Source organism: Cervus canadensis, chromosome 6 (genome assembly GCF_019320065.1).
Source record: "Cervus canadensis isolate Bull #8, Minnesota chromosome 6, ASM1932006v1, whole genome shotgun sequence".
In the NCBI taxonomy this organism is placed as follows: Eukaryota; Metazoa; Chordata; class Mammalia; order Artiodactyla; family Cervidae; genus Cervus; species Cervus canadensis.
Genome location: NC_057391.1, coordinates 3,970,311 through 3,997,430, shown reverse-complemented (window position 1 = coordinate 3,997,430; position 27,120 = coordinate 3,970,311). Strand labels below are relative to the sequence as shown.

The 27,120-nt window shown below is 42.0% G+C and overlaps 1 protein-coding gene across 17 annotated transcripts in view; it reads left to right on the top strand.

The window, feature by feature from the left end:
* The first annotated feature begins 996 nt into the window (after nucleotides 1–996).
* The window catches only part of LOC122442960 (SH3 domain-binding protein 1-like), a 90,382-nt gene continuing 64,258 nt past the window's right edge, over nucleotides 997–27,120 (top strand). For 4 of the 17 annotated variants that reach the window (XR_006269841.1, XR_006269842.1, XR_006269840.1 and 1 more), the window contains exons 1-3: nucleotides 1,216–2,904; nucleotides 3,527–3,601; nucleotides 5,492–5,560. Coding sequence is in view for 2 of the 17 variants with exons in the window: in XM_043470650.1 (XP_043326585.1) it covers nucleotides 2,899–2,904; nucleotides 5,492–5,560 (75 nt within the window). In the remaining 15 variants the exon portion in view is untranslated. Of the gene's footprint in view, nucleotides 1,187–1,215; nucleotides 2,905–3,526; nucleotides 3,602–5,491; nucleotides 5,561–17,987; nucleotides 19,067–22,291; nucleotides 22,594–27,120 lie in introns of those variants that run through there. The other 13 variants (XR_006269851.1, XR_006269849.1, XR_006269848.1 and 10 more) reach the window with 9 other exon arrangements.

The following is a 27,120-nucleotide window of genomic DNA, read 5'->3' as shown; positions in this document are numbered from 1 at the left end:
GTTGTATTTTTTCCATGGAGGGTTAAGGCAATGATTTAACTTTTTTTTCCCCCAATTAGATAGCCAGTTACCCCAACACCATTATTCCCTCTGTTCTGAAATGTTTGCTTTATGAAAATCTTTGGCCCCAAACTGGCACAAACTGAGAAATGTAAGAAGCACATGTGGCGCCAGCTTGTCCATGGCTAATGCTTACCCTTATGATATTAAACTTCTCCATCCCAGAGCTGCACCACACACTAACCCCACTATAATGCTTACTTGTTTGCTGCTTGAGTTCTACCCTAATAAGCTTGTGTGACTTTGAACGTATTACCCAGTCATTCTGTTCCCTAAGCAACCAGAAGGACTTGCCCAATTTTTCTTCTGAAGATCAAATACTTTTGCGATAAACTATCTGAAAATGAAAAATTACAAAAGAGACCTACTTGTGTGTCCGCTCTAGGTTTGGGGGGAAAAAAAAGGTAATTTTCTCTCTCTTCCAGGCCTTAGAGAAATTTCTTCTTTTGTACCAACTTGTAGAATACTTGTAGACAACTTGTAGACAGTAAGCTGGCAGCATGTTTAAATGACACTGTTTCTGCTCTTGGCAGCCAGCAGTTAAGACTTGCTGCTAAGTGCCTTGAATCTGGTTTTAGGCTGAGAACTACGATGGAATCTCCATTAACTTGGGCCTGTGGATCTGACATGTGAGAGAAAGTTCGCTATGCTCGAATTTCAAGACTCTTATTCTTAGTCATGTCAACCACAAGGCTTCAGGGAAGAGGAGAGCCTTCCATTTGAACACTGTTTACGAACTTTTTATTCTGTCACACTCTAAAATTATTTACCAAGAAAGTAGGTACTCATCAAATCTTTTTAGAAAATGTGAGCTCATGATTACACCCTACTTTATATTACAGTTATTTTTGTATTTCACTTCCTTACTAAATTACATACTTCTTAGGGGGCAGAGCCCTTGTCTTGTATGTATTTGTCTCCTCCTGGGGCACCTAATACAGAGCTGGGGATAAAGAAAGGTTTTTTAAAAAATGTTTGCTGTGGTATAGCTGCTTTCCAGTATTCCCTCAGTTTCTGCTGTACTGCAAAGTCGATCAGCCGTATGTGGACATGGACCCCCTGCTTTCTGGACTTCCCTCCCACTTAGTCACCACAGAGCACTGAGGAGGCTTCCCGGAGCCATCTAGTAGGTTTGCATTAGTTATCTATTTTATGCTTAGTAGTAATAGTTTATATATGTCAATCCCAATCTTCTAATTCATCCCTTCCCTTTCCCCTCTTGCTATCCTACATTTGTTCTCTGTGTCTCTGTTTCTGCTTTGTAAATAAGATCATCTGAGGCAGTGTCCTTAATACAGGCTTTAGCTTCAGACAGGACAGACGTAGCGGACTGTCTCCATCATCAGTCAAGCGTATGACTGTAGACAGGTTGCTTAAGCTCTTGGAGCCCTGCTTACTTATCTGCCAAATGAGGATTGTATTCTTTCTCTTCCCCCTTGCCTTCTCTTCCCTCTTTCCTCCTTTCACAAGCACTTACTGACCACTTCATGTCAGACACCAAGGGGATACAAGACAAAATAATATAGGGATGGTCTTTGTTCTCCTGGAACTGTTTTAAGATTTGGAAGGATGATGAGAATGAGTATGGTGAGGAAACAAAATGTGAGATAGCTAGATGAGAGATGGATAGGACTGGAGAGATATTATTCACTAAATGAGTTCGAATTGAGAGAGGCTAAGGGAATGTGACTGCCTTTATTTTATTTACTTCTGGCTGCACTGAATCTTCGTTGCTGTGCATGGGCTTTCTCTAACGGCGGTGAGCAGGGCCTGCTCTTCATTGCAGGGCACGGCCTTCTCACTACAGTGGCATGTGGGCTCACGGCACACGCGGACCCAGGAGTCGTGGCTCTCGTGTTCAGGAGCTATGGCACACAGGCTTAGCTGCTCCATGGCATGTGGGATCTTCCTGGACTAGGGATGGAGCCCATGTTCCCTGCAGTGGTGGATCCTTATCCACTGTACCATGAGAGAAGTCCATGATTCCTTTGAAAATGTCTGATTGATTACCAATGGAAGAGAAAGAGAAAAAGAAAGAATGAGATAGGAGAGGAATGAAAAGGAAATAGGAGATGTGGATGCAAATGAAAAGAGAAAGTACAGAACAGGGGAGATGAAAAACAGGCTGGTGGGTTTAAGCTGGTGAGTTAGCTGAGCTGTATGTAGATTTATCATCAGGATATAAAAGTGTTGCTAAATTGTAGCTGGAAATGTGGTTAGTAAACCTCCCAGTCCAGTACTCTCAACTCACTCATTGCTGGACCCTGTGAGCTGTCTTCCCTGTCCTTCTGGCTTAGAATTTCTGAGAGAATATAAAGAGACAGGAAGACCAAGGATAACTCAAAGATTGGGGGCTTGTGTGACCAGAGTAATAATGATATCACTCATAGAAACAGAAAAATGAGCCATAGAAATTAGGTCTCAAGTTTGGTTTAAAACCTAAGTTTCAGCTATGAGCAGCTTGTCCAGGTGGAGCTGGAGGTTGGAATGTGATTTGGGGCAAAGGTCCCTTTAGAAACATGCATCTGAAAAATGCACTTTGCGATCATGAAATCAGATAGTTCCTGAGGGAAAGAACAGAGACAAAGGTAAACCAAAGAGCAAATACTGAATTGGAGGGTTGTCACTTGGGGGTGACTAGGTTCCTTCAGGTCACAGGAGGAGGAAGGGCTACAACCAATGGAAACTGGAGTTGCCCATGAAAGAAGAGCCAAAGGAGTATCATATCAGTGAATCCAAGAGAAGAAATTTCAAGAGAAGGATGGCAAGTGACCACTGTGGAAAACAATACTGTGGACGGATTAAAGATGCTAAGAACAAAGGGACGAGCCATTGGATATGAGGGTAAGAAGATCAGTGGTGATTTTTAGGAACCATTTCAGGGAGGTGGAAGAAATGGTGAGGAATACATGAATAAAGTGAATGTGCTGACTGGAGAGTCCTCCACATGGGCATCACCCGGGTGCTCATTAGAAATGATGATTCTCTGGCCTTCACTGACTCAAAGTCTGCCTTCGAATGCAGATGCACTCTGGGTGATTTTCCTGCAAGCAATGTTGGAGCAGCTATAGGGTCCTTGTTCAGGGTGACTGGTAGGAAAAGAACATTGACGGTAGTATCTTGTAGTGACAGCACAGTGTCAAGAAGGGTCTCAGAACAGGGGAGATGGGTGCAAGTTTTTAGCCCAAAAGGAAGTTATAGGAAGAGGGGAAGATGGTCCAAAGGAGAAAAGAGAGACATCCCTAGTGGGCCAGTGGTTAAGCACCTGTGAATCTGCCTTCCAATGCAGAAGACGCAGGCTTAGTCCTTGGTTGGGGAACTAAGATCCCATGGAACCAGGAGTCAGAGAAAGAAGCTCATCCTCTGCAGGAAGGAAAAAGATGCCAGGGGTGGAGAGGGAGGGGTGGTCACAGAAGGTGGAGAAAAGATAGTGGTTTTCTCATACCATGCATGGCCTTGAGGACAGGGGCTGGCCTCCATCATGTTTGTGGACATCTGAGACACTGCCGCAGCTTCGTAATGACTCCTGAAAGGGAAACAGGTAAGCAGGTTAAATCTCAGGAAAAGCAGAATTATTCACCAGTGTTATGATTTCTAGGTCACTGCAAAGACACTGGTACCCATTTTGTTCCTTAGTCTTTTTTAAAAATGTGTTTCTTGTGAAATGTCCGTATTGCATCTTAAGGATATTTTAAAATAATATCTCTCTCACATGTGGTTTCTTGAAAATGGAGGGTTAAACTAAAATTAAATTTTCCTGAAGTTAATATGGATTTAGTATTCAAGCTTTGGGTTTGAGTCAGTAGTTATTTGTAAGTTTGTCTAATAAGTAAAACAAAAAATGAATGAAAAGGGACACAGGCTGGCTAAAAAACTCTGAAGATTTCTTTTAATGGAAAAATTAAAATTCAGTTTCTTTTGGTTTTCCTTTTGCTAAGTCCCTGCTGCTTAATGTTTGATACCCAAAAGAAAACTACAAAAACCTTCCATTGTAAAAATGGTTGCATCCTTTGAAAAAAAAATGTGCTCCAGGGAAGAAATAAGTCATAAGAATTTGTAAGGAGACACAGTCTTTCTTCCCTTGACCTTCTTTCCCTCACGTTCTTAAAATCAGTAGCAATTTTTGAACCAGAGCTTTTTAAAAAAGATTTTTGCAAGTTTCTTGTGCCTTCCCATTGGCCCATGCTTTGACAGGGGGAGGCTGAAGTGTGGAAGAACGTCTGATCATGAGAACTGTGGAGGGGGAGTGGTGGGCAGGACAGGCTGATAAAGATGAAGGAAGTACCGAGAAAAGAAAGTTTGTACCCCAAAGAGAAATTTCTCCTGTTTCACAGATTTTCTTTGGGTCACCCTAAAATGTTTCCCCTCAATTCATCTGCCTTTAATATTCATGTTACGTGAGTGGCCTGCTAGTTATTTGCAAACTTGTCTTTAAAATAATTCTAATTGTTTATCCATGGTTTTCATTTTTACTAACATGAAAGTTTAATATCCCAATGCCCAACTTGGAGTTAAGGTTGGAAATATGCTCCCCCTCCCTAGTTTTCCTCTCTTTTTAACCGATTGTGAAATAAAGCAGAGACGTGATGTACTCTGTACACTAGGCAGGGTTTGAGAGTTTTTAATCCAGTGTAAACATAGCAAGTTAATTGAAAAACATCCAGAATATTAAATCGTTTGTCAAACAAACATAGTGTGTCTGACTCAGAGTCACAGTGGTCCCAGCTTTTTTCATTTTATAACAAAACTAGTTTCATGCAATTTCACAGTAGAGATTATTTTTTAGTACTTTTTAAATTTGTAAAAATTTTATTGAAATATAGTTGAGTTACAATGTTGTGTGAATTTCTGCTATACAACAGTGATTCAGGTAGACATATACATATTCTTTTCCATTGCAGCCTATCACAGGATACTGAATATAGTTCCCTGCCTACGCAGTAGGATCTTGTTGTTATCCTGACTTCGCTCTTTTCTTTCTTTTTCCACAGTGGCGATTATTACATAAATTGAAATTAAGAAATCTTAACTTGTTCTCACCTACTTGGCCTCAGTTTAAGATCTTATAATATAGGCAGTGCGTGCACGCTAAGTCACTTCAGTCATGTCCAACTCTTTGTGACCCCAAGGACTGTAGCCCGCCAGGCTCCTCTGTCCATGGGATTCTCCAGGCAAGAATGCTGAAGTGGGTTTGCCATGCCCTCCCACAGGGGATCTTCCTGACTCAGGGATCGAACCTAAGTTTCCTGTGTCTCCTGCATTGCAGGCCGTTTCTTTACCGCTGAGCCACTGGGGAAGCCCAATTTAGCAGAGTTACAGAAACAAACTTCCAGCTAAAGAATGTAAGGAATATGTGATAGTTGGATGGGGGCCTGTTGTCACTTCACAGAAGTGTCTCAGTGCTATCTGTCACCACATATCTCTTCCGCAGGGTAGTTTCAGTGATCATACAGGCGTCTCACCCAAGTGGAAAATTCCTGTGCCTGACATGTGCCAGCAGGTAGGTGGGGTTTCAAAGACCTGCAACTGCTTGTATTAAAATTCTGCTGAGACAGAAACCATGCATTGCACACCCCAGAATATTTTTTTTCTTTTGCTCCAAGAAAAGGACTAGTTGAAAGTTAGAACGTGTGTGAACTAGGGTAGCAGGGTTTTAACGAAGTTCTGGTATTGCCAGTCACTGTGCAAGAGGACAGCCCAGTAGTACCTTCTCCCTTCGGCTTGAAGCAACTAAGTAAACAGCCCTCATCTCTGGAGTCCAGAGTCAAGGCCACCTGGCTTCATTAGTGGAGTGACTTTACTGGGGTCTGGTGAGCAGACCCTCTCATCTCCAGAGCCACCAAGCCTCCAAATCACTACTTGGAGGGAGGCTGGCAGCACTTGAGTTCTCTCTTAAGGATTCTTGCCAAAGTTTGCAAACTCGGATTCTGCAAGGGACAGACAAGTGATGTAATAGAGCAAGGCAGGCAGATGGAGAGCTGGAGAAAGCTTTTTGTTCCATACAAAGCCCCAGCACGGTGCAGAGAGGCCAGCCCTCTCAGCTCATCTCGTTGTTGTTCAGGGAGGGGGCTCCATGTTGCCAGATCTTTGGATGTGTCAAGAGAAGCCAGGTATTTTTGTAAAATATATTCATCATAAACTATTGGCAACAAATTCAGAAAATATTTTGAGCAGTTTAGAAAGTGTTCAAAAACTTTTTACCTCTTTCAATTCTTTGCTCAAATATTACCTTCTCAATAAGGATTCCCCTGACCACCCTATTGTAAATGACACCCCCTACTCCACTCTGGCCCTTCCTTATTCCCTTTCGCTGCTGTATCTTCCTCTACGGCACTTGTTACTATCCACTAAGGGCATAAAATTTTATCTGACTGCTCTCCTTCTGATGTCCACAATCAGGAACAGTGTCTGACTCTCAGAAGGTTCTCAGGAGCACTACTGGGTAAATGCAGATCTGAAACACAGAGACAGGACTAGGGTAAGGTGAGTGAGGCACCCAGGGTGCAAATTGAAGACACAGAGCTTCAGTGACCACGGAAGTGAGGACCTCCTTAAATTTTTTCATCTTAGATGCCACCCTCTCCTTACCCTAGTCACTGTCATGGTGAGGCAATTGCTACAGTGGTCTCTGATATAATTCTGAGGGCAGAGTGAGAGAGAGGGAAAGGGATTAGAGTGTTTAAAGATTAACATGCTACTGTTATTTTAAACAGTATGACTCCAATGGGTCTCTGATAAGTGCATCAACAGCACAGGTGATATTGACCAAGAATGGTGCAGTGATCTGCTGGTAGGATGCAGATCGTCTGGGGATTAGGAATTTGAGTTTATGCCTTCACCTGCATTCTAACTTAGGGAAATGTAAAACATGATGAGCTCATAGGAAAATTTTCCATCAGCAAGGAGAGACAGAATTGATTTCAGGTCTAAGCATAGGATGACCAGAGTTAAGAGTTCTTATTTACTAAAAACCACTAAAATGTGGAACGAATTGAAAAAAGAATCAATTTCTGCGGAAGAGGCATTACAATCCATTTTCAAATTGTAGTTAAAACAAAACTTTGAGAGAATTCCCTAGAGGTCCAGTGGTTAGCACTCAGCGCTTTCCCTATTAGAGCCCAGGTTCAATCCCTAATCAGGGAACTAAGGTCCTACAAGTCATGCATTACACCACACACACACACACAAAAATTGAATGAAAGAAAATAAACATGAGAAATTTTCCAGGTACTGTAACAAGGGCCAGACAACATTTTTAATATGTAGTTTTCCTGGCTGAGAGGCATGTCATTCTACACTTATACTCAAAGTGTCTGTCCAAGTGACAAGGAACCATAATATGTAGGCCTTATGTAATGGTGAATATTATAGGCTGTTAAGTAGGAAATGCGGACTGAGATTCTGAAATAGAATATCTATCAGGTACCAAAAAGGCTGAGGAGACAAATCAAAATGGAAGTTGCTGAAATTTAATGAGAAACTGTTGGTTTCTCAAGCAGAGTGAGGGACCTACCAAGGGAACTTCCAAGGAATCCACAGTGATCCCTATGGGAGAATCAGCTTTAAGCATCTCCCATGCCAGATAGCATGAAGCCCTTTAGAATGACACCAGTCAAGGAAGAACTTTCTACTCCTTTCCCTCTTCCCTCTAACCCCAAGGACCTACGGGCATTGCTTAGCAGGTTGGTAGTAAGAAAAGGCCCACCACCACCCTTGCTGGAACTCTGCCCTTGCTGGGAGAGGAAATCTAACACTAAATCAAAGAAAGAGTTCTTTGTATTGCGTGGAACGGGGCATCCTCACTATTGCATGGACACTGTTTCGTGACATAAAGTGACCTGAGATGGCCTGTTTCCCAAGAATGAGCGGTAAAGTCATGGAACATGCTGGATTTCATTCCCAGGAAAGGGAAACTGAGCTAATTTTAAAGGGACAGTTGGAGTCAGAGCTCAAGTTTCCTTTTGATTACCTCTCGTGAATGTGCTTGTTCACTGCACTATACGGAGAATTAAAGCAGGCCCTGCAGTCGTTCTATGGCCGTTCTCTGCCATTATTGTTAAATTACCTAAAAAACATGCTCTTAGGAAGAATAACTAAGAATAGCTTAAAAAGAGAGAAAGGAAGATGATGAGGTATAGTCTTTAGGTGCATTTGTATGGCTGTGCAGTAACTGGGGATCAAGTTTCTTAGTTCAGGCTATGGTAACAGAATACAATCCACAAAGTGTAGTAAACAACAGACGTTTATTTCTCACAGTTCTGGAGACTGGGAAACCCAAAATCAAGACATCTGGTGTCTGGTGGGGGATTCCTTCTGGTTTGCAGAATACCATCTACTAGTCATATCCTCATACCGCAGAGAGACCAGAGGGGAAGCAAATTCGCTCACGTCTCTTCTTAAAAACTCTCTAGTCCCATCTAGGGTTCCATCCTCATGACCTAATTGCCTCCCAAAGTCCTCATCTCCAAATACCATTAAACTGGGGATTAGGGTTTCAACACATGAGTTTTGGGGGCACACATTCAGTCTATAGTAACAAACGAAGGAGCTCAGAGTATAGGTCTCGGAGGGAAGAATGAAGCCAACTAGACCTGGGAGCTTGGTGGTGGGGTCCTCTCCTTCAGAATCCACTCCTCACCAGTTACAAAAGATGAGAGTCTCCCTTGTAAAATAGAATCTATCACTCTTGGTTCATACCTTTCAATTCAGGTGTTGTAAATGAGATTTTGAAGCACAATTAACAAACTCTAGAAAGTAAGATAGTAAGTGATATATTGCTGGATAAGATTAGGAAAATAAAATAAAATCATAGAAATAAAGACTATATGAAAAATTTTTTAAAAAGATGAGAAAGTGGAAGGAATAGAATTTTGGAAGGCAGAGTCAGATCTGCCTCTTAGGGCTCTGTGCATCTCAGTTTCCTCGTTGGTAAAAAGTATGGATATTAATACTGTTTTTAGGATTGTTGGGTGGATTAAATGAGAACATATATGTAAATAAATTGTCTTATACTATGTTGGTTCACAGGCAGCATCCAACAAATGAGAACTATTATTATCAAATGCTAGAAGACTCACCATCTACATTGGGAAAAATTATTTGTATCACTCGTATATTACTTACCTCTGTTGTCATCATCATTATGCAGTGACAGGCTTATGAACATTCTTGCAAAAAGCTTATATTGGAACATATGTGTTTACTTCGTGTAATTTGCTTTCCTTACATGAGTAATACAAGGAAGCATGTAACAAAATACTTGTATAATAGTCAAGGAAAGCCCCCCAAATATACTCCCCTAGAAAATTAGCTCTTTTCAATTTTATTTCACACACTAAAAAAAAAATGTTTGAAGTGTTTCAGTAATAACTTCAGCATTCCTTAAGAAAACTGAAGTGAAGTGAAAGTCGTTCGGTTGTGTTCGACTCTCTGCAACCCCATGGACTGTACAGTCCATGGGATTCTCCAGGCCAGAATGCTGGAGTGGGTAGCCTATCCCTTCTCCAGCTGATCTTCCCAACCCAAGGATCGAACCCAGGTCTCCTGCATTGCAGGCAGATTCTTTACCAGCTGAGCTACCAGGAAGCCCTTTAAGAAGATTAGGAGAGCTGTTCTAAAATGATTGATTTTTATGTCTTTAAAAGGGAAAAGCCTAGTTTATTTTTGGAGTGTGGAAACCTACCCTAATGCAGCTAATGTAATAACTTCTAATGCAAACAGTCTTATGACTTTGTTTTGTCTTTGCCATCTCAGTAAATATTTGTGGGGCCTGGCAAACTAAATTGCGCTGATTTCCCAGAGTCCCAGGAGATAATGGGAGACTTTTTTCTTTTAAATGAATGTCTATAGTTCTCAAGAGTTTCAATAAAATATAACGCAAGCTGTGGGTAATATAAAACAGCTATCCTCAATCCATGTACCAGTAAGTTAGTAGCATTGCATGCAATCAGTCAATAAAAACGGACGTTCAGATTCTGGCCCTTTCTTAACCAGTGTGATGTTGTGATCTTGATAGAGGTTACATAAATTTTTATAGGTAGACATGTGAGGACTGACATTAGGCTGTTCATGTATGTACCCCATGAATACATAAGACCCTTATTATCAATAAGCCATCCCTTTGTGAACCTACATTGTTCTGGGGACTGTTCTCCTGAAAGCTCAGGTTCTGGGTCCCTCAGTGAAGAACTAGTGTCTTTGTGAGCCCAGAGTGGGGATCCTTTGAGAATGCAAGAGCAGGACATACAGTGTTTGAAATTTTACTTTCTATTACCCAAACTGTATTTAATTTTAGTGGTAGTTACATGTATATCTGCACATTTGTCAAAACTCACTGAATTTCTAAAGGCATATGCTTTATTATATTTATAAGGACCTCCAAGGTGACTCAGTGGTAAAGAATCTGTGTGCTAGGCGGGAGGCTCAGGTTTGGTCCCTGGGTCAGGAAAATTGCCTGGAGAAGGAAATGGCAACCCATTCCAACATTCTTGCCTGGGAAATTCCATGCTTAAAGGAGCCTGGCTGGCTACAGTCCATGGGGTCGCAAAGAGTCAGACAAGACTTTGCGACTAAACAACAATACCTCAATAACATTGATTAAAAGTAATTATGCTCCAATCAGATTATTGAAAAGTAATAATTGACATAAAAAAAAAAACCTTCAGTGGCTCCCATTGGACTATGAGATTAAATTCACACTTCTAAAGATATTTAAAGCTCTCTGTTACATGGTTGAAGATCCTCTGGAGGAGGGGATGGCAGCCCACCCCAGTATTCTTGCCTGGAGAATCCTATGGATGGAGGAGCCTGGTAGGCTACAGTCCATAGGGTCACACATAGTCATACACGACTGAAGTGACTGTATGTTATGTGTGCATGTATGTTATATGGTTGCAAGCTACCTGCAGCAAAGGTTTTTAACCTATTTGGTGTCATGGCCACTTTTGATGGTCTAGTGAAAACTATGGGCTCCTTCTCAGAGTAATGTTTTAAAATGTGTAAATAAAACACATATGAGTATAAGGGAAACCATTTAGATGGAATTTATATCAAAATATGTATCAAATTTTTTATATAGTAAGATATTACTTCTTCATTAACTCATTAAATGACTAGATCTGGCTTAAGTCTCATAACTACTGTAATGTCAAAGTATTGAACATAGACAGTAGTTTAAGATTGATATGTGAAATCTGCAACAACTATTCATATGTGGAATCATCTGTGAATTTATTGGTGACAAAGTCACACATACTGCTCATACAATTTCATTCAAATACAAAAGGGAAGGAAATGCTAAATTTCAGCTAGAAGTTAGTGAAAATAAAAGTGGATTTTTTCCCCCATCAAATTCCCCCTTTTTCATACACCACTCCCCAGACTCTCTCTGCCTTAATTCCAGGTGATGATCTCCTGCCTGTTCCCTTGTTCCCCGACAAGCCCTCAGACACTCTCTACTTTAGTAAACAGGGTTCATCCCCTCCTAAAACCTATAGGACAGCAGCTAACACAAGTATGCGAATGCTAAGTCAGACAGTGGAGAAGGATGATGGATACACAGTCCATGTCCTTCCTCAGGGCATTCAAATACAACGTTTGTTTTTGGGGAAAAAAAAATACAATAATGTGCCAGCCAAGGGAAGATTAGTGCAGAGTTGGCCAGTGTACAACTGCTGCTTGATCAAGCAGAATGAACTGCCTGTTCTCCTCTGCCTGCGCTCCCACCGCCTCACCAGGGAGCTTCACTTGCGTAGAAAGTCCTCCCCTGCTAATCTCTGTCAATCAAAATACAGCTAGTTCAGAGGCTGGCATTTCCTGCTTCCCCTAGCTGGCATCATCTGACCTCTTTCTCTCTTCCCAGAACACTTGGTTCAAATATTTTTTTTTTCAAACAGAGGTGCCATTTGGCGTTGTATTGTGGTGACTGACGTCCACACTCATCTTCTGTCATCCATCCTAAGCCTGAGGGATCATGCCCCCCGTGTCTGTTTGCATCTCCCCTGGTACCTGTACTCTGGTGCACGCAGAGCCGCGGGGACCAGTGGATCAGACTGATCGCCCTGGGCCAGCCTCTGCCTCCCCCGCCCCTCTCCCTCACATCTTGGTGTCTTTTACTGATGGATTCTGATGCTTCCACTGCTGGAAACAAAGCCCTGACAGATTTCTCTTTCCTGGAAGGGCCTACCATAGAGCCGCAAAACCCCCGGCCAGAAAAGTAATTGATGTCCTTTAAAGCCTTCCTCCAGAAATTCACTCAATCATTCATTCAGGTCCTCTCTCATTCCCCTTAAAGGCCAGGTGAGAGCTTACTGTCTGAAATACATCAGCTGGGGACTGGCAGGATATACATATGTGATGCACGTTTGTGAAACTGTTTCTTAATAGCCTAGAGACAAGGACATTAATGCTTCTTCATGAAAGGCACACATTCCTCCTCAAATGAGGTGGAGCTGTCAAAGCAGCATCCTATGATTTATATTTTATTTTTAAATTGAAGAAGTGAAGTGAAGTGAAAGTCACTCAGTCATGTCCGATTCTTTGTGACCCCATGGACTATAGAGTCCATGGAATTCTCCAGGCCAGGATACTGAAGTGTGCAGCCTTTCCCTTCTCCAGGGGATCTTCCCAACCCGGGGATTGAACCCAGGTCTCCCACACTGTGGGCAGATTCTTTACCAGCTGAGCCACAAGGGAAGCTCAAGATTACTGGAGTGGGTAGCCTATCCCTTCTCCAGTAGATCTTCCTGACCCAGGAATCAAACCAGGGTCTCCTGCATTGCAGGTGGATTCTTTAGCAGCTGAGCAATCAGGGAAGCCTCTTTAAATTGAAGTATAGTTAATTTACAGTGTCATATTAGTTTCAAGTGTACAGTAAAGTGATTCATTTATATGTATATATATTCTTTTTCAGATTATTTTCCATTACAGGTTATTACAAGATAATGAATATAGTTCCTTGTGCTATGCAGTAGGTCCTCCAGGTTTACCTATATTATATATAAATACATCCTTTAAATACATGTAAATACATTAGGGCTTACCTGGGGGCTCAGACAGTAAAGAATCTGCCTGTAGTACAGGGAATCCTGGATCAGGAAGATCTCCTGGAGAAGGGAATGGCTACTCACTCTAGTATTCTTGCCTGGAAAATTCCAAGAACAGAGGAGACTGGGGCTATAGTCCATGGGGTCGCATAGAGTTGGACACAACTGAATGATTAACACACAAACACAAACATGTTAACCCCAAATTCCTAATTTGTCTTTCTCCTCACCCTGCTATCCTCTTTGGTAACCATAAGATTGTTTTCTATGTCTGTGAATCTGTTCCTGTTTTGTAAATAAGTTCATTTGTATCATTTTTTAGATTCCACAAGTGATATCATATATTTGTCTTTCTCTGTTTGACTTCACTTAATATGATTTCATTCTTTCATATGGCTAGGTAATATTCCATTGTATATGTATACCACAAGTAGCATCCTATTAATTTGGTCGGTCAGCAGTGCCCACGGCCCCACGGAATATCCATAGTTATGGTCTCTGTGAAGCTACATTTAAAAACATGAAAAACAATAGAATATGAGTTTGTATCCTGGCTTTTAATATTATTTGCAGTGTGACCTTGAGCAAGCTGTTGAAGATATTTAAGCCTCAGTTTTGTCATCTATAAATGTGGATGGTAAAAACGTCTACCCCTTAGGGTTGTTCGATGGCGAGATGAGTTAATACATGTACAGCCCTTACACCAGTGCCTGGCACATGATAAGTGCTCCATGAACCCCACACGTGTTCACTAAGACAACACGCCTCCCATGCATCTATTTTTTATTAAGTACTTCTATGGGCTAAGCACTGGGCTAGGCATTAGGGATTTAAATCTAAACAAAACATCGCTTTATCTTCAAGGAGCTCATGGCATAATGTAAGGTTTTTCAACCTGTAGACTGGAGATTCCTTAGGAAACCTTTTTCTGAGAATCTATTTGTTCATCTGACTGAGTAAATAATCTGCCTTAGATATATATGCTTTATTTTAAAAGTGTATATAGTTACTTTAGGATTAATAATTGTTAAAATCATTTAGAAGGATTCATTTCATATTTTTTTGTCATTACACATCATCTCAACCCATATGAGGGGAACAAATGTGATCATGTGATGGTGCCCAGCATATTTTTAGAGGATATTAAAAATAGCTTCTTGTGGTCAAGTTGGCTGCATCTACTGAGTAGATGGTACGTTTTGATAGAAGCCCAAACCATCCCGTCTGCTTAGGCCTAGAGGGAATTCTGCCCCTGCCAAGTGGCAGTCAGTGCCAAGATACTACGTGGGGGAGACTCTCAGGGAATACTTAGTCAAAAGTTTCCAGGTGCTCCCCCCTAAATTGGGAACACTTCACAAAGAAGAAAGATATAGAGGGAAACTCGCAAACTGACTCTACAAAGAGGGCTTCTGTTTAGGGAGTTTCTGTTTCTCTGGTCCAGCTGAAGTGGGAAAAGGTCTCCAAGATGACGAGGAGCAGCCCGTAGTTGCTAATGCTGGATTTCTGTGGATGCCTCTCGGATGTGGCTGCTGGTGGAGTCCCCGCAAACTGATGGAGGTGGCAGAGAGGCATATAATTGCCTTCTTCACGCTGCTGTTCTGCTACTGTAGAAATTACAGAATTGTTCGTGGCAGTTGCTGACCAGCAGGGTTTTTTTAGATCATCTCTTTTTGTGATTGATCGTATAGGGAGGTGGAGAAGCATCAGTGAGTTGGACTCTGATCCGTGTCGCAGTTTGAATTTTCAGTCTTGGCAGTCCTCCTCGGTAAAGTCTTTAAAAGACTGCAATGACTATTCTGGCAAAATTAGTGGGAACTACTGCCAACACTAAGAAACTCCTACCAGCAGAGACTGGATGAGAACCTCCTACCTTGTTCTTTACAGAGTCCCATGCCTTAAAGTAGTTATGGTGCAATGTTCCCTTAGAGAGGAGAGCATTAATATTTACTTTCTGGTCCAGAGCAGAAGATCGGTACACTTGGCTTGCAGACAAGTCTGGGTGATCTTTTGGTTGTTATATCATTCTCAAGCCATGAGTTGATCTCCATGGAAAAAAGAGGCTCCCCACTATGGGTTGTTTTGCTTTGTTTGACTTTTGTTTTTCTTGCCTGGGAACTCATGTCTTTAGTTCCTCCCAGAAAAACTAATTCAGCGCCAACTTTACTGGCTCACAGTAGCAGACACTCGGTCCAGATCTGTTGACTGACTGAAGAGGTGCTCATTCACACAGCAGTTAAACCTCCACCTGAGCCAGCCTTCCTGAGCCTCGGGCCCACCCCTGAGGGGTTTTCTTCTGGGCCCTTAGGTTCTTTTACCGAAAAAGTTGTTGTGGGCCTGATGAACAGGTGGGATTGTTTAGTAGTTAAGAGCATCAGCTTTGCAGTCAAACAGCACCTACATGTGATTTTGGGCTCTGCAAATAACTAGATGGGTGATCTTGAACAACAAACTATTTGAGCCTCAGTTGCGTCTTTGTGAAAATGTGCTGAATAAAACTTACCTCATAGAGTTGTTGATAGAATTAAATGAAATGAAGCAGATTTTCCCAGATTTCAGTCATTTGCAACTTACCCATACAAAAATGGCCTGTGTGATTTTTGCCATATTTAAATACCACCTGTACTATGATTCCTTTAATACTTTCTTTAAATTAACTTGGTTTTTAAGACAGATTAATTTTAAAAGATATATGGATATTCATCACCTCCCTAGTGATAGAAAATAAATGTCATGGAGACTAAACAATATTAAGTTCCAGCTTAATATTTATACCTCCTAAAGTCTCTGACCTAAGGTCTTCTGTCTTTGTTAGGAAGATTCCTGTCATGTGTTAAAGACATATTAGCCCCAGACTGACACTTTATTTTTCCTTTAATTGAAAGAACTAAAAAATGATCAAGAAGGAATAGCGTTTTCACTGTTTGATTCCATGTAACTTGATACCCTGCGTATTTTGTCTCAGATATTGCCAATGGCAATCACATTTTGGAAAGCTGAGCTAAAATTTGTGAAGATGTTGTGTTTCCAAGTGAAATGATAGAGACACCTTGAAAACGCAGCTGCACTGGGTCCCATGCAGGCACAATATCCACTCAGAAAGTACAGTTTGGCCAGAGAAAAGAGAAAAGGAAAGTCTGCTGGGGGTTCCCTCTGACTGTCGCATGAGTTTCTATGAAGGACTCTGAAGTCAATGGTAGACCCCACTGTGGTGCCTCAAATCAAGAAATCACTGCTGGCCTTAGGGGAGGTTGTGAACCTTTGCTCGTCTGCACAGCTCACAGCCAGGAGTGGTGGTGTGCAAATAATGGGGACACTGGAGAGCGAGAAGCACCTTTTGACAAATCCCATCTTGGTCTCCACTTCCTTGGAGTCTGTTGTGGGCTGAATAATCCGCACGCCTCAAAATGTGACTGTACTTGGAGAGGGGTGTTTAAAGAGGTAATTAATAGCAGCCATTCTGACTGGCGTGTAATGGTACCTCATTGAGGTTTTGATTTGCATTTCTCTGACAATGAATGATGTTGAGCATCTTTTCATGTGTTTGTTAGCCATCTGCATGTCTTCTTTGGAGAAATGTCTGTTTAGATCTTTGGCCCATTTTTCGATTGTGTTATTTATTTTTCTGGAATTGAGCTGGAGGAGTTGCCTGTATATTTTCGAGATTAATTATTTGTCTGTTTCTTCATTTGCTATTATTTTCTCCCATTCTGAAGGCTGTCTTTTCACCTTGCTTTAGTTTCCCTTGTAGTGCAAAAGCTTTTAAGTTTAATTAGGTCCCATTTGTTTATTTTTGCTTTTATTTCCAATATTCTGGGAGGTGGATCATAGAGGATCTTGCTGTGATTTATGCCGGAGAGTGTTTTGCCTATGTTTTTCTCTAAGAGTTTTATAGTTTCTGGTCTTACATTAAGATCTTTAATCCATTTTGAGTTTGTTTTTGTGTATGGTGTTAGAAAGTGTTCTAGTTTCATTCTTTTACAAGTGGTTAACCAGTTTTCCCAGCACCACTTGTTAAAGAGTTTGTCTTTTTTCCATTGTATATTCTTGCCTCCTTTGTCGAAGATAAGGTGTCCATAGGTACGTGGATTTATCTCTGAGCTTTCTATTTTGTTCCATTGATCTATATGTCTGTCTTTGTGCCAGTACCATACTGTCTTGATGACCACTCCTGGGCATACACACCAAGGAAACCAGATCTGAAAGAGACACATGTACCCCAATGTTCATCGCAGCACTGTTTATAATAGCCAGGACATGGAAGCAACCTAGATGCCCATCAGCAGACGAATGGATAAGAAAGCTGTGGTACATATACACAATGGAATATTACTCAGCCATTAAAAAGAATACATTTGAATCAGTTCTAATGAGATGGATAAAACTGGAGCCCATTATACAGAGTGAAGTAAGCCAGAAAGATAAACACCAATACAGTATACTAATGCATATATATGGAATTTAGAAAGATGGTAATGATAGCCCTATATGCAAGACAGAAAAAGAGACACAGATGTATAGAACAGACTTTTGGGCTCTATGGGAGAAGGTGAGGGTGGGATGATCTGAGAGAACAGCATCAAAACATCTATATTATCAAGTGTGAAACAGGTCACCAGTCCAGGTTGGATGCATGAGACAAGTGTTCGGGGCTGGTGCACTGGGATGACCCAGAGGGATGGGATGGGGAGGGAGGTGGGAGGGGGGTTCAGGATGGGGAACACATGTAAATCCATGGCTGATTCGTGTCAGTGTATGACAAAAACCACTACAATATTGTAAAGTCATTAGCCTCCAACTAATAAAAATAATTGGGAAAAAAAATAAAGAGGTAATTAAGGCAAAATGAGGCAGGTAGTCCTAATATGACTCGTGTCTTACAAGTAGAGTTTAGGACCCAGACGTACGCAGAGAAGGACCGTGTGAAGACACGGAGTAGACAGTCATCTCCGAGCCAAGGGCTGAGGCTGCGGAGGAAACCAGCCCCGCTGATGTCTTGATCTTGGACTTCTGGATTCCAGAACTGTGAGATGATGCATTTCTGTTGTTCAAATCACCCATTCTCTAGAACTTTGCAGTAACAGCACTAGCAGACTAAAAGAGTCAGTGCTTCCCCTTTGGACCAAGGGGATAAGGGCTGATTAGCTCATCACTCATAGACAGTGACATCCAAGCTCATAGACTGGCTGGTATGTCAGAGAGAGCCAGGCTTATTTGACTTTTTACATATGTTTTCTCATTACTGTGCTCTCGATCCATCCATCAAAATTCCTCTTTGGCGGGGTGGTGGTGGGCGGGGGGGGGGGAGAGCAGGTGGTTTAGAAAAGACTAATTTTGTCAGCTTAGAGGACAAATTTTAGTGAAGTTATAATCTTGATAAGATTTGGATTGTCTTAAATGTCAAAGCAGAATTCTGTTTCTAAGCCTGTTCAAGGTCCAGATAAACTGATTTTCCCTATTTTGACCTTTTCATTATTTTTATTCCTTAAGCACAAAAACAGCATTTCAACATTGTTGCAACGATGTCTTGTGCATCAGTTCTGATGTGACATTTACCCATTTATCATGTTTGTGTCCTTTCCCCTTCCCACTATGTCCTCGCTCCTTTTTATCATCATTGTATCAAGCAAAGGCTTTAATTCAAGTTCTTACACCATCTTCCCACCACTCTTGTGCATTTCTGAGTGTCCTTGGCGTGTATAAAATTCAACTAAATTGTCAGTTCACAGTTGTGTTCATTAAGTTTGTTATATATTCTTCCTACTCATGGTGTACTCAAAGAGTGCAGCACAGCCAGGGTCTCACAGACTCTCCTATCTAGAGCAAAGCGGAGCTTCTCTTTGTGCCTGCCTATCTTTGTAAATAGCTCCAAAAATTCTGACTGTCCCTAATTAACTTGTAAAATGTTTGCCATTGTACATTCTGTCTCTTGAGAAAAGCTCTCCTGGTTTCATGGGTTCAAACAAAGTTCAGTTATGACTTCTTTGAATATCATCTGTAATCACAAACATTGGCCAGAAGGCCCAGTGCTTGGAAAGGTCTTAAATGCTTCCAGCTCCCTACTTGGTGAGTTGGTTAGGAAGATGTTTGAACATTTTATGGAAGAATAATGAAAGTGTTTTGAGGCCCTTTATCCAACCAGTTTATCTAGAAGTAATGGGTGAGTGTTGGAGATAAGTGACATGTCTCATCGTTAGCCACATAGCACGTACTAGAGGAAAGGAACAAGACAAAGAAAGTTCTAAGACCCCTAGGTGAACAGTGGATCACTCACATCCTCAGAGCCTGTGGTGAGTGAGTGTGACCTGCTAGTGGCAAGATGAGACCTGCATGTTAGAAACCCCTAGTGTGAATAGCATCTGGGGAAGGAGACGCTGATTATTCACTGCTCTTCTGTGTTTTGTTTTTTGTGGTCACTGTTTCTTCTTTGGGAATAAATCCCTCCCTCTTAGAGTTTTTCCTGGCCTGATTTCAGGGCCTACCTCTTCGTTATACAGTATGTTGTGATTTGTAAGTTTTCGTGAGGGATCAGCCTGTAAATAGAGCTTTTGTCCTGTTTGAAAATTTCTGTGCAGTTAGAATTTAGAAAATCTGCTGGAGAGGAGGCCAAAGGCAGTCTCTGAGTTCTGATCCCTCTATTTTTCACGCATCTTGGGTTGTTATTGTTGTTGTTCAGTCACCCAGTCATGTCTGACTCTGCGACCCTGTGGACTGCAGCACGCCAGGTCTCCCTGTCCCCCACCATGTTCCGAGTTTGCCCAAGTTCATGTTCATTGCATCGGTGATGCCATCCAACCAACTCCTCCTCTGTCGCCCTCTTCTCCTTCTGCCCTCGGTCTTTCCCAGCATCAGGGACTTTTCCACTAAGTCAGCTGTTCACATCAGATGACCAAAATACAGGAGCTTCAGCTTCAGCGTCAGTCTTTCCAGTGAATATTCGGAGTCGATCTCCCTTAAGATTGACTGGCTTGATCTCTTTGCTGCCCAAGGGAATTGCATGAGTCTTCTGCAGCACCACCACTCGAAGGCATCAGTTCTTTGGCATTCTGCCTTCTCCTAACCATGTGTGACCACTGGGAAGACCATTTTGACTACATGGACCTTTGTCAACTGAGTAATGTCTCTGCTTTTCAACACACTGTCTAGGTCACCGTGTAGGAAAAGTCTAATATTTTTTTCTTCCCTCTTAACTCCTCATTTCTCCCCTTCATAACCGTGTGATTCATAGGAAGTGAGGCTGGGTGTGCTTTCCTGAATGCCTGTGTCTACCCTTGGAGACAAACACACTAGCATGTGAACACAGCCACAGCAGTGTTTTCCATGTTGAATTTGTCTAGCGTGACCGTTTGTCAATCAAACTTCTGCCCTGTTTCTGCACATTTTAAATTAATGGTGAGGGTCACACCCTGACTGTCTGCTGTGCTCTCCTCCTCGTGTCCCTGCTTCTGCACGTTTGCTTGCCCACAGCCTCACAGCCTGGGTCAGATTTAGTACAGCGAGACAGGCCTCACAGGAAACACTCTAGGGAAAACAGTCAAGTCCTCGGTGCTCCAAGCCATATCCGGTCTTAATCTTTAGCTGGATCTTTGAGCTGCTTTAATGCTAAAATTTTTCCTTATCGTTTCAGTCTCTCTGTCTTTCCATCTGTTTTCTCTTTGTGTCCAGTGTTGCTACCAGGAGAATGCAACTCAAAGAAAACTCTTCCTGAGGATTTTTAAGTTATAAATACTATAAAAAAGACAGACAGACACAGCACCCTTGTTAGTGTCTTTACAGCACTTTCAAAGTTTATGACAACAGAGCCTCCCAGAACAACCCGGGAGCCTGGGCTCCAAGCCCTCCTGAGAGCAGGTTGGGTTTCTGTCTACCAGAAAAGGAGACTTTTCCCCTCCTCTCTTATCTCCAGGCTCAATTTTCTAAACAGCTTCTTCACCTATAACCTTCTGTTGTAGAAGACAGACTGGTTAGCTAGGAGTGAAGAGACATCTTTACACATCAGATGTGTAAAGTCTTATTCTTGCCCATCATGTTTATTCCCCTTCTTTATCACATGCATGACACCAGAAATCATTCACTCACAGACAGACGTTCGTTGAGGAGGGGCACTGTTTTGGACTCCAGATACCTTCCTGAGCAGGTCAGACAGGGCTCCTGATCTCACCCGTTCACACTGTAGGTGAGTGCACCGAACAATTCTCTGAGGTGTCACAGGGCTTCCTTCAAGAGGGTCCCGAGAGACTCTGCGGTGGTCCATCACAGTCCCACGGTCTGGAGCTCATGTCCTCTGCTTGAATACCGGCTGACCCGTGACTGCCAACAGTAGAATGTGGCCAAAGTGAGAGAATGTCACCTTCTAGGCAAATAGCGTAGGGGCTCCCCAGAGCAAGAGAATCAGGCATGACTTTCCTGACATAACAGAGGCCATTTTTGTCCTAAGCCATTATGTGATCTAAGCTTGAACACAATGCTTGCCCTTGAACAGATAATGATCTTAAGGGAACAAAGCAGGTTCTCAACTGGTGCTAGTGGTAAAGAATCTGCCTGTTAATGCAAGAGACGCAATCCCTGGGTCAGGAAAATCCCCTGGAGAAAGAAATAGCAACCCACTCCAGTATTCTTGCCTGAAAAATTCCATGGACGGAGAAGATTGGCAGGCTACAGTCCATGGGGTCACAAAGTGTCAGACAACTGGAACCCAAGAAATGATGTTATTGACCTTTTCTGACCCTTGTAACTTCATTAACTAAAGCTTAAACTCCATTGACTGCCCGAGCCCCTTCATGAATATGCATATGTCCTTAGCTTAAAACTTCCCCAGTTTTGCTCTGAGAAAGATCCCCAGTGTTCTCCTTCCTTGTTGCAAGTAATAAATCCTTCTTTCTCCCCATCTTTGGCTTAGTTATGTCTTTTAACTTAGTATCCAACAAGAGACAAACCCAGTTTTTCAGGTAACGATTTCAGTGATCACAATAGGATGTCTTGCTTAGAGGGCCCTTCTGGGTACAATAGCCTCTCCATGTCCCCCATTTCTTGTTTGTAGAAAATAGGATTTGGTCTTCTAGGCCTTCCCTGAGTTTCAAAAAGGAAAATAGGCGATTACTAAATAGGGAAGGGAAGGAATGCAGAAACAAAGGAAAAGTCATTAAACAAGAGAAGTTCAGCAGTTAAAACAGAGTCCTCTTTTTCCACAGCAACTAAGACACCCTCCCCAGCCAGCTACCCGCCCACGGTGGCAGATGGTGACTACATGCTGAGCATAAGCACAGAGACTCCAGAGTGGTTGAACCAGAAGAATGGTTGAAATTCTTGAATCACCACCCTGTTACCTCACCACTAACCAATCAGAAGGAAGTCATGACTCTTGAAGCCCTCACTCCCAAATATTGCCTTTAAATGCTTTCCTGGGAAGGGATGGTTAGGGAGTTTGGGATTGGCATGTATACTGTGCTATATGTATTTTCTTGATGTATTTTTATTATGTATGTGTGTTTATTTGTGTCTGTGCTGGATTTCCATTGCTGCTTGGGCTTTTCTCCAGCTGTGGCGAGTGGGGGCTACCTCTCTAGCTGCTGTGTGCAGGCTGCTTATCGCAGTGGCTTCTCTTGCTGTGAAGCACAGGCTTTAGGACTCACGGGCTTCGGTGGTTGCAGCTCACGGGCTCTAGGGCACAGCCTCCATAGCTGTGGCACGCAGACTTAGTTGCTCAGCGGCATGTGGGATCTTCCCGCATCAGGGATCGAACCCACGTCTCCTGCATTGGCAGGCAGACTCTCTACCACTGCGCCACCAGGGAGGCCCCAGACTCTGCTGTATTTACAGTGGATAATCACAAGGCCCTACCGTACAGCCCGTGGAGCGCTGTCAGTGCTGTGAGGAAGTCTGGATGGGAGGGGAGTGTGGGGGAGAATGGATGCATGTGTGTGTACAGCTAGGGCCTGTCCTGTTCGCCTGAAACTATCATAGCATTCCTAATCAGCTATCCTCCGGTATAAACTAAAAAGTTGAAAAGTCTCCCTGAAGTTTGGGTCTTTCGAGCATAATATAAACCCTGTACTTCCCTTCTCCACAAACTGGTGCCAATAAACTGGCTTTGTTGCACAGCCGGTGAGCAGATGCAGGTCCACTTTGGTGACGCATATTCATTCTACAGGGGCTTTCCTGATGGCTCAGTTGGTAAAGAATCCTCCTGCAACGCAGCAGACCTGGGTTCGATCCCTGGGTTGGGAAGATTCCCCTGGAGAAGGGAACGGCTGCCCACTCCAGTATTCTGGCCTGGAGAATTCCGTGGACTGTATAGTCTATGGGGTCACAAAAAGTCGGACACGACTGAGCGACTTTCACTTCACTCATTCTAGAAACTCTGTAGCTGACTTTGAAGAAATGGGGGCTGTATTGGGAGGTTCATGAGACAAGCAACTGAGGCAGCTGCCGGTCAATGAGCAGCAAGAAGGCGCGGGCCTCAGGCCTCCAGGTGCCAGCACCCTGAGTGTGCTGTCAGACGAGAGCAAAGGCAGGACTCTGACTGAGCCTGTGAGGCCCAGGTAAACCATTCCTAGCCCCCTGATCCACAGAGTGGGAGATGATGTGTGGTGTTAGCTTAAGCTCCTGAGAATGCGGCAATGTGTCAAGTAGATAGAAAACTAATACAGAGACCCTGCATCCAAGAGGAAGACCCTGGCCTAGGACTGACCCACAGGCTTCTGGAGCTGTCTACACAGCTTCCTCTGTTTACCTCTACTATTTTCCATGGGGTCCTTGGATTGCAGAGCTGTGACTTCACCTTGGAACTTACGTGACCTGGGAAAACATGTTTACAACATCCCAACTGCTGGAACTCCTTAAAATTAGAAAAATGCTGAAGCAGAGTCGTCTGAAGCAAGACCACAGACAAAGAGAGATTCCTAAAAACTATAAGCTGGACACTGTGTCACTGAAGGGATTTAAAAGACTTGTCCTCTCCCACACTGGACTCCTTCACCGCCAAGTACCTTTCCAGACCCCAGATGGATTGTCTCAAGGTGATCCATTTACTTACATGTGGTAACTTTGCATCTTTCATTCATTAGTTCAACTAACAGGTTTAATTTCCTCATCTGTAAAGTGAGTACAACATTAGTGTCTACCTCAGAGAGTTGCCATGAGAGAAAATGAGTTAATACATGACAATTGTATATATAGTCGCTTAGCACACATTAAATACTATACAAATGCATGTTATTACTATTGACATGGTTTTGAGTGTGCTTATTTATTAGTATAGTGAGGCAGTGACCTAGAGCTTGGGAATACAGATAGATATATAAGCTATAGACTCGACCCTGCCTCTGGTTCCTTATCTATCTACTAGAGAGCTAAGTTTTGAAAAAAGAGACAAACTGGACAGGAGGTTTTATGGAATGGGAGCTTAAAATCAGTAATACAAATTCCAGAGCCACATAATGTGCCCTGGAAAAACACATTCTAAGTAGGTGAAGTCTGGAAGTGATAGATGTAAAAGATGGATCCAATAGCATCCTATGTCCTCTTGGTATCATAGGAGTCAATTAGGGCTGAAAGAGAAGAAATGGGTGAAGACAAGCTCACTCAAATTATCGTTCTCACTGAGCCAGCCCTGCTAATGCAAAAAAGAAAAAAAAATTAAACTACAAACACTTGGCATAGCTATAGCATTATTATTCACAGCAAATTATATGCCTGGTAAACACACAGTACAATAAACACTCATTTATGACTTCAGTTTAAGTCATGGAAACGTTAGATTGGATTGCTCTTTCAGGAAAGTTATGTAAGGGTGAAACAGTCTTTGGTGGGGGGCAGGAACTACAGTCTGGCCCCTGTTCTCCAGGATCATAGTTCCTTTTCATGAATAGTAGAACAAAAGGGAAATGGGCTGTCCTGCCCTTCATGAGACAATTAAAAATTAATCTCTTAGGGACAAGACTAGGCTTCCAAACAAACAAGTCATTTAAAATTAAATCCATGTTTCCTTGGGGTTTCTTGGTCAAGGTATCATCTAAGATAAGGATAAAAATGAGATTGTACCCTGATGAGAGCATGTCATATTTTAATTGCTGGCTGCTGAGTACATCTCAATCTGTGGCTGAATTTTTTATCCCTCCATTTTATCTCTATAGCTACCATGGTGTCTGCAAAGAGCAAAATATTCTATCTGTATTTACGAATAATGAGTCACCGAATGCTGATTAATACAACTAGACAAAGAATGGTTAAATAATCAAAAGAGGGGAAAAATAACTCATTACTCAATTGTTCTTATTTCTGTTTGCAGATTCCCACATTAAGGAAGTGTTTTGACCAATTTGAATACAATTTTGGTAGAAATAGAATTTCAGTCTAGAAGTGAGGGGACTTTGTTCAAATATTGCATCTATAGAAATAGTTTCTTGAGACTTCCCCTAGACCTTCTTACTACAAACAACAAGTGCTTTGTTTTTTTTTTTCTGGTGTAGAAAAGATGAAAAATAATTCTTTAGTGCTCTTCCCTTAAACTTCTGCTCTGCTGGGCTTTGTAAATATATGTGACCAAGTGAAACCAGATGTTTCAATTTCCTCTCCCCGCCCATCACAAGATGCCTTGATTTTCACCTTTGGGATTGTTTGTTACAGCTTGAGATCTTGTTATGAAAGGCCCTGTGATGGTTATTTTTATGTGTCAATTTGATTGGCTAAGCATACCCACATAGCTGAAAAATATTATTTTCAGATATATTTGTGAAGGTGTTTCCAGAAGAGATTACCATTGAGTTAGCAAACTGAGTCCAGAAAAGTGCTCTTACCGACATGGATGGATCATCCAGTCATTGAGGGCTCAAATAGAACAAATGGTGGAGGAAGGGTAGCTTTGCTCTGGGACATCCATATTCTGCTCATAGACATCATTGCTTCTGATTCTCCTAGATATTCTAGGGCCTTTAGACTGTGTCTGAAATTTATGTCACTGACCCCTATGAGTCTCAGGCCTTTGGATTCAAATTACGCCTCCAACTTTCAGGTTTTCCAGTTTGCAGGTTGTATACCCACAATTGTATGAGCTAATTCCTCATATATATGTAGCTACATATATATAGATATATCCTACTGGTTCTATTTCTCTGGAGAATCCTGACTAATATATATTTCTTTCCATATCAACTAGTGAATATATAAGCCTGAATTAAGTTTACTGTTTATTTCCTGGGGTAAAGGAAATATGTAAATGAGCCATCACAAGGAGATAGGATTTGCAATGGTTAAAAAGAGAGACTTGTAATAGAATCTGAGCTCTACCATTTACTGTCTTGAATGAACTGTTTAAACTTTCTAAACCTCCTCTTCCTCTAAATTGAGAATACAGTTACTGAATTTAGATCATATGGTAACTTAATGAGATAATTTGTCTGAAAATACTCAGTATATAGTAAACCAATCAATAACTATTTCTATTATGTTTTGATTGGAAAGCAGGAAAAGGAAAGAGTTGGAAGGGTTAAGAGCTTGGGTGCTGTCTAGCTCTGTACAGAAGAAGGAGGGGGTATAGGAGGGAAAATTTTAAAAGTGTTGATAGTAGAAAGCTATAAATTTCTCTAAATTCATCATCTCACAAAGGGCCAATTCTGGGTGTTTATACCTGTGCCAATGCATTCTATAAGAATATCATATCCGTTCCCCACCAAATTCTTGGGAATCAGGTGATTTTAATATACTTTGTCCAATAGTGTGTCATAGGCATAATGTGGCCCTCAAAGTTGTACATGTCCTAATTTGTAGAATTAAATATGTTACCTTACATGGCAAAAGAGACTTTGCAGATATAGTGAGGATTATGAATCTTGATATGGATCTTATTTGACTAGGATGCATCTAACTGTATAAGCTGTTAAAAGTGGGAGAAAGCAAAAGTCAGAGAGACATGTCAGAATTGGAATTTTCCAGGAGAGATTCAGTGCCTGAGAGGTACTCACCCAACCCCCTGTTTATGGCTTTGAGGTTGGAGGAAAGAGGTCATGAGTCAAGGAACACG